Source organism: Aulonocara sp. 'chitande type north' Nkhata Bay, linkage group LG9 (assembly GCF_057382095.1).
Source record: "Aulonocara sp. 'chitande type north' Nkhata Bay isolate Kocher_YH1m ecotype deep benthic linkage group LG9, A_spYH_male_GT1.1, whole genome shotgun sequence".
Lineage (NCBI taxonomy): Eukaryota > Metazoa > Chordata > Actinopteri > Cichliformes > Cichlidae > Aulonocara > Aulonocara sp. 'chitande type north' Nkhata Bay.
The window spans coordinates 33,454,908-33,473,052 of NC_141352.1; the positions used below are offsets into that span (position 1 = coordinate 33,454,908).

General features: G+C 44.5%; 1 protein-coding gene and 2 non-coding genes across 3 annotated transcripts; all 3 read left to right on the plus strand.

The window, feature by feature from the left end:
- The first annotated feature begins 1,547 nt into the window (after positions 1–1,547).
- trnag-ucc (transfer RNA glycine (anticodon UCC)) lies at positions 1,548–1,619 on the plus strand. The gene has a single exon. It is a non-coding gene; the product is annotated as a tRNA-Gly (tRNA).
- A 575-nt stretch (positions 1,620–2,194) lies between these two features.
- On the plus strand, positions 2,195–2,276 carry trnas-cga (transfer RNA serine (anticodon CGA)). Its single transcript has one exon. It is a non-coding gene; the product is annotated as a tRNA-Ser (tRNA).
- Positions 2,277–7,975: 5,699 nt separating this feature from the next.
- Positions 7,976–10,444, plus strand: LOC147322610 (uncharacterized). The gene has a single exon (XM_086307044.1). The coding sequence runs from the start codon at positions 7,976–7,978 to the stop codon at positions 10,442–10,444; it is 2,469 nt and encodes an 822-aa protein (XP_086163170.1).
- Positions 10,445–18,145: the final 7,701 nt, after the last annotated feature.

The window sequence follows — 18,145 nt, forward strand, 5'->3', positions numbered from 1 at the left end:
AAAACAAGAACTACATGAAGGTTGTTTCATCCTGCTGTAACTTATGACAGAAGCATCTTTTGTTTGTTTTTTCATTTATTTACACAAAGACAGATGTTGAAATAACAGGAGTAACAGTTTAATTCAATTGAAATCGGTCCAATCGTCTATAGTGAAATTATTGTTTTTCATTAGTTGGCAAAAGATGGGGGTTGTTGACGGCAATTCAGTGAATGCAACAGGGGAGGACGCCAGTTTGGATGGAGGGGAATCAGCAGGACAGATGAGATTTTGTTTAGGAGTCGAGTAGTTGTGTGAATGAGGAGAGGAGAGCACATTAGACTGCTGAGAGACGGGGAGGTAGTCAAGCACTGACCACATGTCTTCTTGGATTTCAGCAAAACAGATGGGCTCATCTCGGTCTTGGAATAATTCAACTCGGGGTTGAACTGATGCAGTTTGAGAGGCATCTACAGGAGAGGCAGGGGTGGGTGAGGGCTGCTGAGACTGCGCAGTGATGGGGAGGGGGTCGAGCTCTTCCAGCACTGACAGCAGTTCTTCCTCACTTCCCATCTTCATCCTGAATGTGTTCACTGACAGGTGTTGCCAGCTGTGGTGGCTTGTCTCACGCTCAAAGAGGACAAAATAGAGAACAATACAGTGTTCAGCTGCCTGGCTGTGCTTTACACACAGCCCTGCTCTGGTACACCCACTATGCCGGCCTTTGTACACTCTCTCCATCTAATGATAGAGAGGAAGGATACATTCACTACTTCTAGCCTCCACTATTCAAATTGAGTATTTTCACAGTGTCCTAAAAGCTTCCTGAAAAGCCTTTACACTATTTTCCAAAACGCTGCATCCAGAGCACAGTCAGGGACTGGAAGGAGAGAGTATATTTCCCCCATATGGACTTCTCTCTTCATTGGCTCCCAATTAAATCCCAAATAAAAATCCAAATACTTGCCCTCACACACACAAGGTCTTGAATAATCACCCCCAATTTTGTCTACAAGATCTCACAGTGCCATATCATCCCAACAGAGTGCTTTGCTCTCAGACTGCTGTCTTCCGAGGGGATTTAAAAGTACAATGGAAGGCAGAGCCATCACTTTTCAGGCCCCTCTCTGTGGAACCAGCTCCCACTTTGTATTCGGGACACAGACACTTGCTCTCATTTTTTAATTAAGCGTGAAACCTTTTTGCCAAAGTCCAATAACTAGAGAGAGGAGCCAAAGACGTCCTCGTCCCAGATTCGTCCCAAGACAGATTCACACCTATTCGCACCTTGTCTGCTGTGACCTGAAGAACTCGCGTGACCATTGCGACTCTCAAGGTGCTAAAAATCACACAAGAGTTTAAATGCGTGAGAGGCCACACTTGAGTAGCAAAGAAGCTTAGCTGATGAGATTAAATGTGCAGTTGCATGAGAGCACTAGTCTTTTTAGTGATCCACCTTTTGACCAGTTTAGAACCTGACAAGCGAGTAATCACAATGCCCACCTTGTTAATTGTCCTGAAAGCTTCATAAGCCGGACAATGAATCAGTGATGTTGCAGTTTTTCACAGCGATGGTGGTATAGTGGCGAGCATAGCTGCCTTCCAAGCAGTTGACCCGGGTTCGATTCCCGGCCATCGCAGTTGCTTCTCGCAGTGCTGTTCAAGCATGTGGGCTGCGTACTGTTTTACACTAAAAACGTTCTCCGCTCTTTCTGCAAAGGCTTACAATGTCAGGCCAGGTGCATTCTTCATCGGCCTCGCTGCTACCGTTTGCTGTGGAAAGACACTGTTCACACAGGCTTTGAGTTCTCATCACTTCATACATATACCTTCTTACATGAAACTGTGATTGGACACGCTACTTCTTCATAAAGACACCCAGTTCCACTTTAAATATTGTGCTGAATGTTTGGAATGAAGATAACATTTTACTAACCATGTACTGATCAGCTCTTTGCGGTGGCAAAATCATCAGCTGTGTGTGTTACTGTTCATGCAAACAAGCAAGCTAATGTCAGCCAGCTAGCTTCAACCGCAGCTGTGCTGCACCGATCTCACGGAACTGCAAAACCACAAGCTTTCTCACCAAAGTCATGCAGCTACCGCATTTACAATCCAGCGTGGCCGTTGTTGTGCACATCCTACTTGAAAGACGTGTGGCGTAGGACTTGGAAGACGTATGTCTTTCAAGTATGTAGCTCCAAAACCAAATGTGGTTGTTGTGGCCGAGCGGTCAAGGCGATGGACTCGAAATCCATTGGGGTCTCCCCGCACAGGTTCGAATCCTGTCGACAACGGTCAGCTGTTTTGCGACAGTCCAGACGTTGATTTGAGAAGAAGCCACGGCATGGAGATCACCTGAGAAGGTGCCAGGAGAAAGAGCCAGGCCTTTGCTTGTGAAAATAGAGCACGCAGAAGCAATGGACCCAGCTATGTCCTGACAAAATTAGGCACATATTCAGTAAACATGGCATCCTTCAATTGCTCTCTTAGCCACCCCAGACGTGTAGTCATCCAGGATCCTGTCTGAGTACCGCCAATGACTGATGCGTCTGACAAATGCTGATTGCTTTGCAAGAGGATCGGGATTGGAGGGACAGCGGATTTCACCGGGAATGGGACAACAGCAGAAATTGCTTCAAACATCAAACATTACTGCATGAAAAGCACAAAGAGTGGACACATTTCATTGTTTGGAACACTGCTTTTCACTTCAGCTCTTTGCATTGTTATGGTTCAAAAATATTGGAGATGGACACCAGAGGAAAAACCCACAATAACAACACTGGTCCGGTCGGGTTGAGTCAAACGATGATTTAATGATCACACACGTGGGAGATGGACACTGTATGCAGACAGTCTCAGATCTCATCTCAAAAAACACATTTCCATAGTTTTATGAAATCAGGGTATTAGAACGCCCCCTCATGCGTAGTGACAGGTGTAATACAATCAATGTTGACAATTTTATTTAACACAAAGAATAACATTGTCTCCTTCCCGAGGGCAGACGCTAACTGCCCCCCTTCTCCTGGAACCGTCTGTACCCTGCTGAGACACAACATGGCAACTACAAGGACTCTTTCATTTATTAAGACCATCAGTGTGTATTGCTCTAAATCAAGTATATAATATTAAATGAATATTGCTGGATCAGCTACTTCTACTTAAAACATATTAAAACATGACTAAGCACAAAATCACCAAGAATGACATCTTATAAGTGCTGTGTAAGCGCGTGCGGCCTTCCAAGCTCAAAGCCTTTGCCCTCCATAGATCAGCCAGACTCGCGCTGGCTGTAGCTTTTAACCTTTAATTACCTTGAGCACAACTCTAGAATGAGCAACAAACTGCAATGGAAAATCATGTTATTATTCTGGTACCTGTAAGAAAGATCAAATTAAAGTTATCACCATCACTGTAATGCAAAGAATAATATAAGATCAAAAACTTCAATTTATGCTTAATGCAAAGCTGGTTATATACTTCTAAGGAACTAATAATGACATATTAAAATATTAAATGATAATGAGAAAAACATCCCCTCCTTATTCTACAATTCCCTCTGTTGACCTCTGGAGAATCCAGAGGTCACAAACAGTTGTGTCCCTCCTTGGCCTACACATTCAGCTCCACATGCATCATAGGCATCATGGACATTGGAGTAATGACTCCAGGGTCCACTGCCCTCACAGACATACTTTTGAACATTCTTCTGGCACAAGGGATGAGACAACAACAAATAACCATAATACCCACCACAATAGACAAAGAAAACATGACCGAAGCGATGACCCCCTTCCACCGTCCGAACACTGAGGTCAGCCAGCCTTCTAACGGATTACCAACACCGGAGTGATCATGCATAGTTTCAGAAAGGCTCTTTAGGCCCTCCAGAGCCTTGGTTACCGACCCATCTGGAGCAGTATTGTTTGGAATAAAGGTGCAACACTGGTCAGCAAACATAGCACACACGCCCCCCTTTTCCGCTAACAACATGTCAAGGGCCATTCTATTCTGCACTCCCATTAACGAGGTCGGACCCACCTGCTCCGCTAGCCCCTCCAACCCGTCTCTGGTCAGGTTAGAGAGCCTCAGTACATTGTAATGAACATAATTAATCCTATCTACATTCTTGTTTGGAGTCACTGGAAAGAAAGCAGAAATTATTGGAATATTTTCAAACCCGGCTGCTATTTGATCAATAAGTTTAAATTCATTTGGAACCCCCCTGGGCACTCCAACGGAGTCGATCCAGGTGGGGGAATTCATTCTAGGGTCATAAACATTTGTGTTTTGTATTCCTCTCTATCTCAAAATGTGTCTTTTGCGCTTGGCTGCCAAAGTGCGCGTATTGTGTGAGGGAATTGATTTAACCTTATTTCCGATTAGCATAAGTGGCGCTCCTAGTCACACCATCGCGCACGTCCCCACGCTCCCAAGAGGAACACGTACCAGTAGAGTCCTGTGCCCGCAATAGTAATACAGCCCGCTCCTAGCCCAAGTCCCAATTAGGGTGGCTGCATCACTCACATTGTTGGTGGCCCTCCCAATCTGGGTGACCGAACACCAACTGGGGTCAATTTCCCCCAACCGATATTTAACTTTATCTGTGGTAAACTTAAAGCACGTATAATTATCTTTCCGGGGCATAAACGGCCCTACTTGCGTGAGCTTGCCAATAGGGGGAAATAGGACAACTCTGCCAGTGACTGACCCAGCTTTGACAAAGCTGGGCAAGCAGACTTTGAAACACAACTATGTGGTGTCATCGCAAGCGCCAGTAAATCTTATGGGCAGGGACCTGCTCGTGAAGTTGGGCGCCACAATCACATGTTCAGCAGATGGATTATCTGTGACTCTGCCAGGGGGCCAGCATTTTCCGTGCCTGGGAGCAAGTTCAAAGACTCAATATCTGCTTCAAGACTGTGAAAGAGCAAAAGTCAACATCTACTGGGGGAGATTAGTGAAAGAGGATGTTCTGAGGCAATTTCAGCTGTGGAGACCCTGGATAATGAGCTTGGCAGTTTACTCCCCTCCGCGCGACCCTTACCACGTTACCCTGTTTTATGATAAAGAGAATGACGACACCTATCGTGAATTATTTCAATCTGATCTTGAAGGTCAGACGTGGAATGTGCAAACACATGACATCTACATCGGACCAGAAGGTGTAGCCGCGGCTGTGAAATTAACTGATGAACAACGGCCTTGGTACAATGTGGAAGAAAATTCAACCCCTCACATTACATTGGCGGTCCACCAAGGTCATGGTGCAGGTGATCTAGGTCCAATGGTCAGGCGAGCACTGGACGACACAGGGTGGCAAAGAACCCAAATTCCTAACTTATTTTATGCTCCAAATTGTAAAACCTATCGCATAACTTGTGCCTGTGAGGATACAGTGATCTTGGAACATAAAGAAATTTCAAAAACACATGGTGAGGAGTGTGTAGATCATCCTCACGCAGTTGCTGGACTGTCGAATCTGCCTGACAGTCTATGGTCAAAAGGGCCCACGGATGTTGGCCTAGCTAAGTGTCCTCCTGTCTTGTTCCAGCTCAAGTCACACACACCAATCAATAGACCACAGTATAAACATAAACCTGAAGCAGAGGCAGGAATTACAGAAACAATAGAAGGCCTGCTAAGGGCCGGGGTGTTAGAGCCCTCTCACTCACTGTGGAACACACCAATTCTACCAGTGGAGAAACATGGAACAGGAAAATACCGTATGGCACATGATTTGAGAGCCATTAATGAAATATTGCTCTCTACTACTGCACCGGTACCAAATCCGTACACAGCTTTATCAGCTATCACATGTGACCAAAAGTGGTTCACGTGCATTGACCTGGCAAATGCATTCTTTTGTCTTCCTCTGCATGAGTCACTCAGAGACATTTTTTCATTCACATACAGAGGCCAACAACTCAGATACACACGTTTGCCACAAGGCTTTGCACTTTCTCCAGGCATTTTCAATCAGGTGCTTAAAGAAGCCCTGTCGTCATGTAATTTGCCTAATGATTGTACATTAATACAATATGTTGATGATCTTCTCATTGCAGCCCCGTCAGCAGCGGATTGTTCAGCGGCATCGTTCGTTGTGTTGAATAGGTTGGCGGAATGTGGCTTTAAAGTAAGTAAAGACAAGCTGCAGTTAGTTCGCCCTGAAGTGACCTTTTTAGGCCGGGTAATCGCACACAAATCAGTGGGTTTGATGAACACACACAGAGACCAAATTTTGACACACCCAAAACCGCGAACTGTGAGAGAAATGCTTTCTTTTCTTGGTTTAACAGGTTACAGCAGGCAGTTCATTCCGGATTATGCAGGCAAAACTGCCCCTTTAAGGGGCCTAATGAAGCAAGTTGGTGTTCGAAACTTTAAGGCTGAGTTGCCTTGGACGCCTGAAGCTGAAGCCGCATTTATTAGGGTAAAACAGGATTTGTCAAGGGCCTCAGATTTAGCCACACCCAATTATGACGAGCCATTCTATTTAGATGTTTCTGAAACAAACTCAATTGTAAATGGAGTGTTGTTTCAGAAAAAAGGGGGGGGTAGAGAAGTGCTCATGTATGTTAGTGTAAAACTACATCCAACAGAAGCAAAGCATCCTACATGCACACAACATGCAGCAGGGGTCGCTAGAATTATCCAAAAAACAGCACATGTAGTGAGAGAACACCCACTAAAAATACTCACTACACATAGCATAGTGGCATACGTAAATTCACAAGCATTTTGTATGTCACCACGGGCACAACAGAGACTGAGCAAAGTCTTAGAGGCCCCAAATTTGACATTCACACATGAAGGAATTAACATGGCAGATTTAATGGGTGTAGGGGAACCACATGACTGCGCCAAAAGAGCACAGATCGAGGAAAAGATTAGAGAGGACCTGAAGGCCGAACCCATACCGGGAGCTGAGGACTGGTTCACCGATGGATGTTGCCACCGAGACGAAGGAGGACTGAAAGCAGGGTATGCGGTGGTCTGCAGAGTAGAAGGAGATTATCAGGTCAGAGAGTCAGGAAGGATTGAGGGAAAGCAGTCGGCCCAGAGAGCTGAAGTGATAGCCTTAGCTCGAGCTTTGAGACTAGCCAAGAACAGGAGAGTGAACATCTACACCGATTCGGCATATGCGTTTGGAGCAGCGCATGTGGAGCTGCCTCAGTGGAAAAGAGCAGGATTCAGAACAGCAACCAATGCACCTATCTCCCACAAACATGAAATGGAGGAACTGGAAAAGGCCTTGGCTGACCCAGAGGAGGTGAGCATTATAAAATGCAAAGCTCACTCTCAAGGAACCAGTATGGTGGAAAAAGGAAACCAGAGAGCAGACGAAGCCGCAAAGGAGGCCGCAGGCTACAAAGGACAGAGACAAATGATACAGGTAACATCAGAAGAAGAGATACCTGTTGACCTGATTGAGGAAGTTAAACGGGCCCAGGAGGAGGCATCCCCAGAGGAAAAGGGGGTGTGGAAAAACAAAGGAGCCTGGCAGGATGGACATTTGTGGAGGGGGCCAGACGGGCGCCCCGTGCTGACAGCCAAAATGGCAGAACAGAAGGTGGATGAAGCCCACGGACTTGCCCACGTGGGGAGAGCCCAGATGGAAAGAAATTTGTGTCATTGGTGGCATCCTGAGCTGCGAGGAATGATAAGGGAGAAGGCCAGGATGTGCTTAATCTGTGGGGCACACAATCCTAAGCCAGCAGTAAAACCGGAAGTGGGTAAGTTTCGGCCCCCTGAGAGGCCGGGAGAGGAGATTGTTATTGACTTCACTGATATGATTGATTCCGGGCCGGGCGGTGTAAGATATTTGCTAGTGTGTGTTGACGCTTTGACCGGCTGGCCAGAGGCCTGGGCTACAAAAAAGAGGAGCGAAAGTATTTCTGAAAGCTAACAGGCAGACATTGCGGAGTGATCCAGAAGGAGGAGCCGTAAAACGTCACAAAAAAGGGAGGTAAGCTTGTGTTCTAGGATAATGGCTGACGGCCCGAACACGACACCTACTGGGCACAGAGGCTATAAGCCTCTAAAGGAGCAGCAGCAACAATTAAAAAAAGCTATTCGTTTAGCTTCCCCTGGATCAACAAGGTTAGCTGAGAAGGAAGGCAAAGCAATGGAAGCTGAGCTAAACAAGCTTATTGCTTCCCAACAGAGAGGGCTGGATGACAAAATAGCCCTAAGTCTTGTGCTCAAAATAGAAGGAGAGAGATGTGAGCAGCAATTGGAACAACTACAAGCCGAGGCAGAGAAACGTTCAATTAACTGGAAGATTAAACAACAAATCAAGAAACTACAGCAAACTCATGCAAAGTATTGCAAGTGGATGTTCTTGTGGAATGGAGCATCTTCCTGGATGGAGGAGGATGACACACCTGAAACAGAAGATATGGAAAGCATAATGGAGGCTTTGAAACAACTGAAAGACCAAAATAAGAAGCTGGAAAACCAAATGAAGAACTGGATTCCAAAACCAGGAGATGCTAACAAGTATCACACAGCAGAGATTCTTCCTTGGGCCACGTTAACATCTAATGCCGTAGGACGACAATATGTCATGCCTGTAATGACCCTCAGAGGAGGACAAGTTCAAGGCCCTGATGGACAGACGGCAGTGGTTGTGGGAGGAGTAGCTGATGTTGAATACACCAGAGCACCACGGGTGTTTCATAATGAAGGGCCTATGACAGTTAAATGTCAGTCCCTGAATGGGGAAGGGAAAGTGATAACATCAGCCGCAGAGGAAGGCTTGCCTTTGCCTTCTTGTTCACATGAGGGAGGAGACAGGCCAAAAGCCGAAGCATCAAGAGAAAGCCTGCCAGACCAGACTGGAGAAGCGGATTGGACCCCAACAAACGAGGAAATGATTTCACCGGTGGAAAGGATGGCACAACCGGCTTTCATCGGACTGCCAACACCAGCAAGAGAAGAGCAGGCCCAAACCAGGTCAAAACACTCCAAAGCAATGGCCAAGTCAGACACATGGGCAGGAGAAGTATTCGGACGAATGCTTGAAGCCCCGCAAGGGCTATTGGAAGTATTAAATACACTGAAGATCGTAAAGGACAAAATGACCAAAAGCATGGCAGAAGAGGAGAGCGACAAAGATTCATCTACCACAGAGGAGGAAGAAGATGATGAAGATAACGACAGAGGAGGAGTCGCGTCAGAGCCAAGTATAGCCAGGAATCTTAGGTCAAGACAGGTGAAAAAAGAGCAGGGACAGAGAAGGCCTATTTTTAAGAGTTCAAAAGGCAAGGGAAAATTGGGACAGTGTAAAACTGTGACCAAAGCAGAAAAAGCTGCGGGTACTCATTATAATTTGCCTTTAGTGGCTGGTGCAAAAAATGAACCAGTGTACCGCGCATACAAAGTAAGAGATTTGGAGGCATTGGTTAAACAGCTTCCACCTATAACTGGGGGAGGAGCAAGGTGGTTGCGTGAATTAGGCAGACTAACAGAAGGAGAGGAGCTTGCGATTGGCGATTTTCGCGCCATTTCTGCGCGGTGTATGCTCGGTGGTGGGCTAGCAGATGTAGAGGCTATAGCTCGCACAACTCGCCATGCAAATGATTTGCCTTACCATGAAGTGCAATGTGCTTTGTCTGACGCAGTCCGTGAAAAGTACCCAACCCCTAATACAGGAGCCATACCTAAAATAATTTGGGACCCCCAAAACACACCTAGAGAGTTTTTAGAAAAAGCCAGAGATCAGTGGTTGTTAGAAACAGGTACCCATCCGGGTAGAGAAGGTGAACATCGGGCATGGTTTCGCTCAGCGGTGCTGGCAGGGCTGCCAAACCAGGTCACAGAAGATCTACAGAAAAACCCAGATTTTGCCGTAGCAGATTCGGTGCAGTGGGAAAGACACGTCTCACATCGTTTGCAGCTGGAGCAGGACAGGGCGAACAAGCAGAAAAAAGAGTTGGAGGAGGCACAAGCGTCTCTACTCAAACTACAGTTGGTGGAGGCCAGAAACAAAGCCAGCGAAAAGAAAAAAGAGGAAAAAGAAAAAACAGAAAAAATTATGATAGTTGCGACCCAGCCTGGTCCTGGGCCTGAATGGCCAGATAGTGGCCCGGGTCCCTGCACTAATGACGGATGGCCCGCCAATGCACCAAGGCAGAACCAACCCACAGGGAATTGGGGAACCGGTGGATCGTACAGAGGGCGTGGTGGCTCAGCGGGGGGAGTACAAAGAGCTCGTGACACGGGGAATCTCAGCAGTGTGCCTTGGAATGTCTGTTGGAGGTGTGGAGCAGAGGGTCATTGGAGCAGAGATTGCCCAGAACGTCGTCAGAACAATCAAAGACGAGGCTACCAATCCCAGGCACGTGGAGCTCCGAGAGCAAGAGGTGGCTCTAGGGGAGCATATCAGGCCCCAAACCCGAGTGCAGCACCAGCCGCGCAGTATCCAGTGGCTGACTGGAGGGAGGACCAGTACTGAAGGGACCCGGAGGGACCAAACAGTATGGTGGTGGCAGATCCCATGCTGTTAATGACTATAGAAGGGACAGAATTGCCTTTCTTAGTAGACACTGGAGCAACATATTCAACCTTGAGAGCAGCACCAGACAGTGCAACGTTGTCCTGCCACACAGTGAACGTGGTGGGTTTTTCCGGGATCCCGGACGAGCCCCCAAAATGTTATGGTTCAAAAATATTGGAGATGGACACCAGAGGAAAAACCCACAATAACAACACTGGTCCGGTCGGGTTGAGTCAAACGATGATTTAATGATCACACACGTGGGAGATGGACACTGTATGCAGACAGTCTCAGATCTCATCTCAAAAAACACATTTCCATAGTTTTATGAAATCAGGGTATTAGAACGCCCCCTCATGCGTAGTGACAGGTGTAATACAATCAATGTTGACAATTTTATTTAACACAAAGAATAACATTGTCTCCTTCCCGAGGGCAGACGCTAACTGCCCCCCTTCTCCTGGAACCGTCTGTACCCTGCTGAGACACAACATGGCAACTACAAGGACTCTTTCATTTATTAAGACCATCAGTGTGTATTGCTCTAAATCAAGTATATAATATTAAATGAATATTTCTGGATCAGCTACTTCTACTTAAAACATATTAAAACATGACTAAGCACAAAATCACCAAGAATGACATCTTATAAGTGCTGTGTAAGCGCGTGCGGCCTTCCAAGCTCAAAGCCTTTGCCCTCCATAGATCAGCCAGACTCGCGCTGGCTGTAGCTTTTAACCTTTAATTACCTTGAGCACAACTCTAGAATGAGCAACAAACTGCAATGGAAAATCATGTTATTATTCTGGTACCTGTAAGAAAGATCAAATTAAAGTTATCACCATCACTGTAATGCAAAGAATAATATAAGATCAAAAACTTCAATTTATGCTTAATGCAAAGCTGGTTATATACTTCTAAGGAACTAATAATGACATATTAAAATATTAAATGATAATGAGAAAAACATCCCCTCCTTATTCTACAGCATGTAAAAACTTTGCTCTTCTCCACAGCTGGCTGACGGACACGCAAAAGTGCAAGCAAGAGTGGCCACAGACCCACTATGCCGGCCTTTGTACACTCTCTCCATCTAATGATAGAGAGGAAGGATACATTCACTACTTCTAGCCTCCACTATTCAAATTCAGTATTTTCACAGCGTCCTAAAAGCTTCCTGAAAAGCCTTTACACTGTTTTCCAAAACGCTGCTGTGCTGCCCCTTTAATCCTCCCCAGTTCCCTCAGTTTGAGATCCTTCTTGGACTTGGTGTCATGGTACTCCAAGTTTTGCCAAACTTTGCAACTGTTGTAGCCCCTATGTGTGCCTGTGCTAACGACAAGAACACTTTCACATGGACTTCAGGTGCACAAGCGAGCTTTGAAGAAGTAAAAAAACTCCTGGTGAATAGTCCTGCACTGGCACTGTTTGACCCTGCCTTGCGTGTTGTGATCTCTACTGATGCAAGTGACTATGGGCTTGGTGCTGTATTTGCTCAAGTGCAACCTGATGGCACAGAAAAACCTGTGGCGTTTGCTTCCCGCACACTGCCTGCAACAGATCAAAAGTACTCAACTGTTGAAAAAGAAGCTTATGCTTGTGTGTGGGCTGCAGAGAAATGGAGAACGTATTTGTGGGGCCGACGTTTCACTCTGCGGACAGACCACCAAGCTCTGACAACGCTGCTGAGCACCAAAGGGTTTAATAGGGTTGGCATGCGCATCGCCCGCTGGTCTGCCCGCCTCCTGTGTTTTGACTATGATGTTATTTGCCGCCCAGGTTCTCAGAACTATACAGCTGACTGTCTCTCTCGCCTGCCCCTGCCCGTTTCTTCCCATTCCACATCAGATTCAGATCATGAAATGGTAGCCCAAGTTTCTGCTGCCATGTCCTCACTTCCAGTTGCGGGCTTTGACTCTGCCTGTTCAACTTGCCCTGAACTGGTTGCTTTGCGTTCACAAATACAAAGTGGCTGGCCTGCCTCAATCAAAGCACTTGATGTCACGCTTGCACCTTACTACAAAATCCGTAATGAACTCTCAACCCTAAGTGATTATGTTCTCAGAGGCTCAAGGCTCATTGCACCACTTTCAGTGAGACCTAAACTGATTGCACTGGCACATGAAAGTCACCATTGTGCGCACAAAACAAAGATTAAGAGATCTCTACTGGTGGCCAAAAATGGACTCGCAAGTTCAGTCTGCCATAACCTCATGCCTCCTTTGCCAGTCCAATGACAAAACTGCACATACTAATCCTGCTCCTCTCCAACCCGTCCCACTGCCTGATGGACCGTGGAAAAAACTTGGTCTTGACATTGTTGGGCCTTTTGATACTGCAATACCTGCTTGTAGATACGTCATAACATTGACTGACTACTACTCCAAATGGCCTGAGCTTGCCTTTTCACCTTATGCTACTACTGATGATGTCATTCAGTTCCTCTCATCTGTCTTTAGTCGTCATGGCAACCCAGAGAACATCATAACTGACAATGGTGCACAGTTCACCTCTGTAATGTTCACCTCATTCCTCCAGAATAGAGGCATCTCCCACAGCAGAACATCTGTCTACTACCCAGCTGCAAACGGAGCAATCGAACGGTTTCATCGTGCCCTCCGCACCTGTATCCAGACATCAATCCAGCAGTCGAAACCATGGAAGGCGACTGTGCTGGATTGGCTTCAAGTTTACTGTGCAACACCGCATGCAACTACTTCCCTCTACTTCCCTCTCCCTAAGAACTCCTGTGTGGCAGGAAGATGCGTACTATACTGGATGTACTCCCTTTGCCTCCTGCTGTGTCTCCACTGGATACGTTGCACATCACTCAGTTCGGAAATATCAGTTGAAAATGCAACGTTACACTGATGGTAGGCGTCACGCACGGAAACCTTCTTTTCTACCAGGAGAGAGTGTGAGGATAAGGAAACCCCACCATGTTCCCAAAGGACATCCCAGATTTACCCCTCCTGTAACAGTAACAAAAGCCAAAGGCTTGAATGCCTTCTTGCTGAGTGATGGAAAGAGTTGGAATGCCACTCATCTAGCACGCTGTCGCCCAGTGACTGAAAAGAACGCTGACACTGCTAGGCTGCACCACACTCAGACTGGCTCACCTACTGCCAGAAGACTGCCACGCGTCAAGTACAAGCCTCGCTGGCACAAAGACTATATTGTAGCATAATAGGTTGCTTCCTCTCTGTGCAGGGGGATGACTGAAGGGATCACCTTGCTAATCCTTGCTGTCCAAACTGGCCTCATTGAGCTGCAGGTCATCCACAGAGCCTTCCTCCTCTCTATCATCCTCTTTATTGTTGTTGCTTCCATCCTGCAGTCCATGCTGGAGATAGCTGAGTCCTAGCCCTGGGAGCATCTAGAGGCAATTAAGATAATATACCAAAGACTTTTTTCATGTGTTTATTTTTAAGAAAACTCTGTGTCCCACTGTTTGTTTTATTTTTTACTGATCATAAACAACCAGAGGTGTGGACTCGAGTCACATGACTTGGACTCGAGTCAGACTCGAGTCATTAATTTTATGACTTTAGACTTGACTTGAAAAAATGTTCTAAGACTTGTGACTTGACTTGGACTTTTACACCAATGACCTGGGACTTGAATTGGACTTGAACCGGTTTACTTGAAAAGACTTGATATTTCACCCCAAATATAAAATTTAACATACATATTATATAGAGATTGAAAATGTGACGTCATTCAGGGGTAAAACCGCAAAGGATTCTGGGAACTCGTGGCAAGAGGTACGAGCGCACGCAGGCTTTCAATTGAAATCACAGCGATAAAAAAGAAACACAAAAATGGCAAGAAGCTGTTGTATTATTAACTGCAATAGCCGGTCGCATGACAGCCACGGGAAGCCGACGGGTAAAGAGATCGATTGTTATCGGATTACGTCGTTGAAGAGAAATTGTTCGAGCCATGTTTCCGAAGTAACAAAGAGGCGACGGGTGGCCTGGATTGCAGCCATTCAAAGACCAAATATAACGTCCCAGAACCCTCCAGCTCACAGGTTAGTCTGCTCCAAGCATTTACACAAAGGTCAGTCTGCTGTTGTAGTTAATGCGTCATTTTCATAACATAATTGGTGATATAGGTTACAAGCAAGTCTGGCGCTGAACAGAAATTGTCGCTCCTTTGTTTGTTGTGCATAAATAGTGAATTGTCCTGACACAATATTGCGTTTCGCTTCTGTTATTTTGGTACATTGACAAAAACATATACTTTTATTCACAGGATAAAACAGTTTTTTGTATCACCAATTGCCCAGTACGATTACAGCATACAGTATTGTTGTCACTGCTACATTTCTGTAACGCGTACCAGAAATTATTTCCACTGCTAATTAATTACCGTTGAGCTTAAAGGTCCTATTAATAAACGGTTAACGATTGTGTATTTATGAAGACGATTTGTGAGACTGGTAAACTTATGATACGTACGATGGTCTTTCGTTCTACACGGTGCATTTCAAGGTCCTGCACCCATCCGTCGGTAAACTGTACCTGGGCTTGTTGCAGTGACCTGAAGTTACTATCGTGCCAAACTAGGTATCCCCGACAGAATTTGTTTCCCCTGCGTCGGGAGCACACGCTGGACTGTCCAAATCACGGACAAACAGTATCCCACATTGTTGATTTTTAGTTTACAAACACTTCTTATAATGACTGACTACTCCTGACATTTTTGAGATCTTAGCTCTTTATACAACGAAGTTATAGTGGGATACAAATAATATCAGGCTGGTCCTGCCACAATTTGTTCCCCCTGTGTAAATCACGGACAAACAGTATCCCACATTGCTGATTTTTCGTTCACAAACACTTCTTATTATGACGCATTTCTCCTGAAACTTTGGAGGATTTAGCTCTTTATATAATAAAGTTACAGGAGAATAAAAATAGTTATTAGCCAAAATGTTTATGGTTTATTAAAATAATCCCATCTGATACCCCGTGAGCAATAAATATATAATTTTCTGTTGTAACCCTCAAACTGAATGGTAATGTAACGATACTAATTTTTCACAAAATGAAAACATCAGTACTTCCTGCATGCTCCCAGCACAGGGGAAACAAATTCTGTCGGGGATACCTACTTTGGCACGACACCGGTCCTACAACCGCATCCAAGAATAACATGCAGCTTATCTCAGAACTGTCGGTGAAAATTATCCTTGGAGCTAGGTTTAATTGAGCTGCATTTTAAAGAGGTGCAATTTCACAATTTGTGTATATTTTCTAAGTTCACTATTTTGTCATGTGTTGAGAAAAACACAGATTTAAAAATTACATGGTCTAATATTTACATTTAGCATAACTGCAACATTATTTTTTCTTTTTTTTCTTTTTAAAGACTTGAAAGGACTTGAAATTCAAAATTTCAGACTTGTGACTTTACTCGGACTTTTACACCAGTGACTTGAGACTCGACTCTGACTTGCCTGACATTACTTGAGACTTGACTTGAGACTTGAGGATAAAGACTTGAGACTTACTTGAGACTTGCAAAACAATGACTTGGTCCCACCTCTGGCTTTATCAAGTTTTATTTTCAGCGCTGTGTATTTTTCCTGCACGTCTTCAAGCTTGCAGTCCGTTTGTTTCTGTTTAATTTCTTGTTGCTTTTGTTCTTGAAGCAACTCTTTATTTTTGTTCAGTGTTTTATCAAGCTTTACCTGAAGCGCTTTGTATTTTTCCTCCATGCCTTGGAGTTTGCACTGCTTCATGTCCTGTTGTTGTTTTTCTTGGAGGAGTTCTTAATTTTTTTTGCAGAGCTTCATTAAGCTTGATTTGCAAGCCTTTGTTGTGTTTCTCCATGTCCTGGAGCTTGAAATCCATTTCCTTCTGTTTTATCTCCTGTAGCCTTTTTTCTTGAAGAAACTCTTCATTTGTGTGCGGTCTTTCATCAAGCTTTACTTGCAGCTCCTGATTCTTTTTGTCCTTCAGCACTAGTTTTTCTAGTGCTTTATCAAGCTTTGCTTGGAGCTCAAAGTTTCTTCCCTGCATGTCTAGGAGTTCCATTTCTTTCAACTTTTGAATATCTTCCTTTTCTAGAAGCTGGTTGAATGATTTGTCTACTTGATCAGGAAGTTGAATTTTGTCTTCCTGATCACAAAGAGGAGAGTTGGGCTTTACTGTTTTTTTCTGTTTTCTCTGAGACATGTTTGAATCTGTAAACTGTCACTCTGTTTATGTCTGAATTAACTAATTTCAAGAAACTGTTGAAATTACCTGGACTGCCTCAGCCCAGGTGATGTAACATTAGCAGACAGAGGGTTTGATGTTGCAGAATCTTTGGAGCTGTGCCATGCTGAACTGAAGAGCCCAGCTTTCACCAAAAGGAAGAACTAACTGGGCCCTAGATTGCCCAATCAAATCTCTTAATGCCACCTGCCCTCTCCTACATTAACTGTGGGCTCACCTTGTAGAACAGAGTTGAGTGTGGAAGAAATGGCAAAAATATGGAGCTGAAAAGCTGAGAGAGAAAAAGAAATGATAAATAAATCAATGTGTCAAATTAACTGACATGTTAGCTGGTAGAGTGCCCACTGCATTATATATATATCATCTCTTTTTTATAATAAATAATCAAAAACTTTATTTAAACTAAGATTTTAAAAAATATGTGCAGTGATTGATGTGCTCTCAGACATGTGCTTCAATCCACACACAAATACAAAACAATCTGACCACACGTACAACTGTTTCACAAACTCTATAAAGCATTCACACTCCAATGGATGCATCAGAAAGCAGCTTGGGATTACAATCTTGTCCAAGGATATTTCGCCTGCAGACTGGAGCAGCCAGGGATCAAACCAGAAAACTTTCTGATCAAAAGCTGACTTGTGCTAAATGCTGAACGGCAGCCAACCCATTTTAGCCATTTAATGAATGTGCCATTTAATCTTGGCTGCAGCCAAGATTAAATGGCACATTCATTAATTACAGAGTTACGGATTGTTACATGGAAATAATGAACCCATCTCGTGTCCTGTGTCTTCTATAGCTGTCTGTACTTTTACTTCCAAAGTTGATCAGCAAACATGTTTGCAGGCCTCTAATTATCAGGCTGTACTCAAGCGCTTGAATTCAACCTAAAAGCTGTGCTGTCATACAGAACCAAGTACCCTCCGCGGAAACTATAGCTAATGTCACAACTGGATCTGATGAGACAGCTATGATTTCTGGACTCGAAGTAAATAATCCTGAATCAATTTATACAACATCAGTTTGTTTGTTTTGCTTTCATAACAAATAGTTTGAGCCATATACAAATACAGAAGTGACAAATGGAAACATATTTACAATCCAAAGTCAGACTAACAGTTTTCAGTAGCACAGTCTTTTATTTACAGTCTGCTTCTCCTGGTGGTAAACCTCTATCACATGTTTGGATTAAAAATTAGGCCTATATAGCTGCTGGTTCCAGCTTAAGCAATATGTTAAAAATACTAAATTCTTCATTGATTTGAGCTGTGGGGTTTGCTATACACTGGCAGAAAATTGTAGAGTAAATGGTGAAAACGAACAAACCAAATAACAAGATCCTTGAATTCCATCTTTTTTATTAACAGAAACTCCAACAAATTTGTGCCCAATTGATGATGTTTGGGACATGAAAAGTCCAGTCCAG

Bases quoted from the DNA above. Each gene is read 5' to 3' on its own strand.
- LOC147322610 (XM_086307044.1), top strand. From the start codon at position 7,976: ATGGCTGACGGCCCGAACACGACACCTACTGGGCACAGAGGCTATAAG.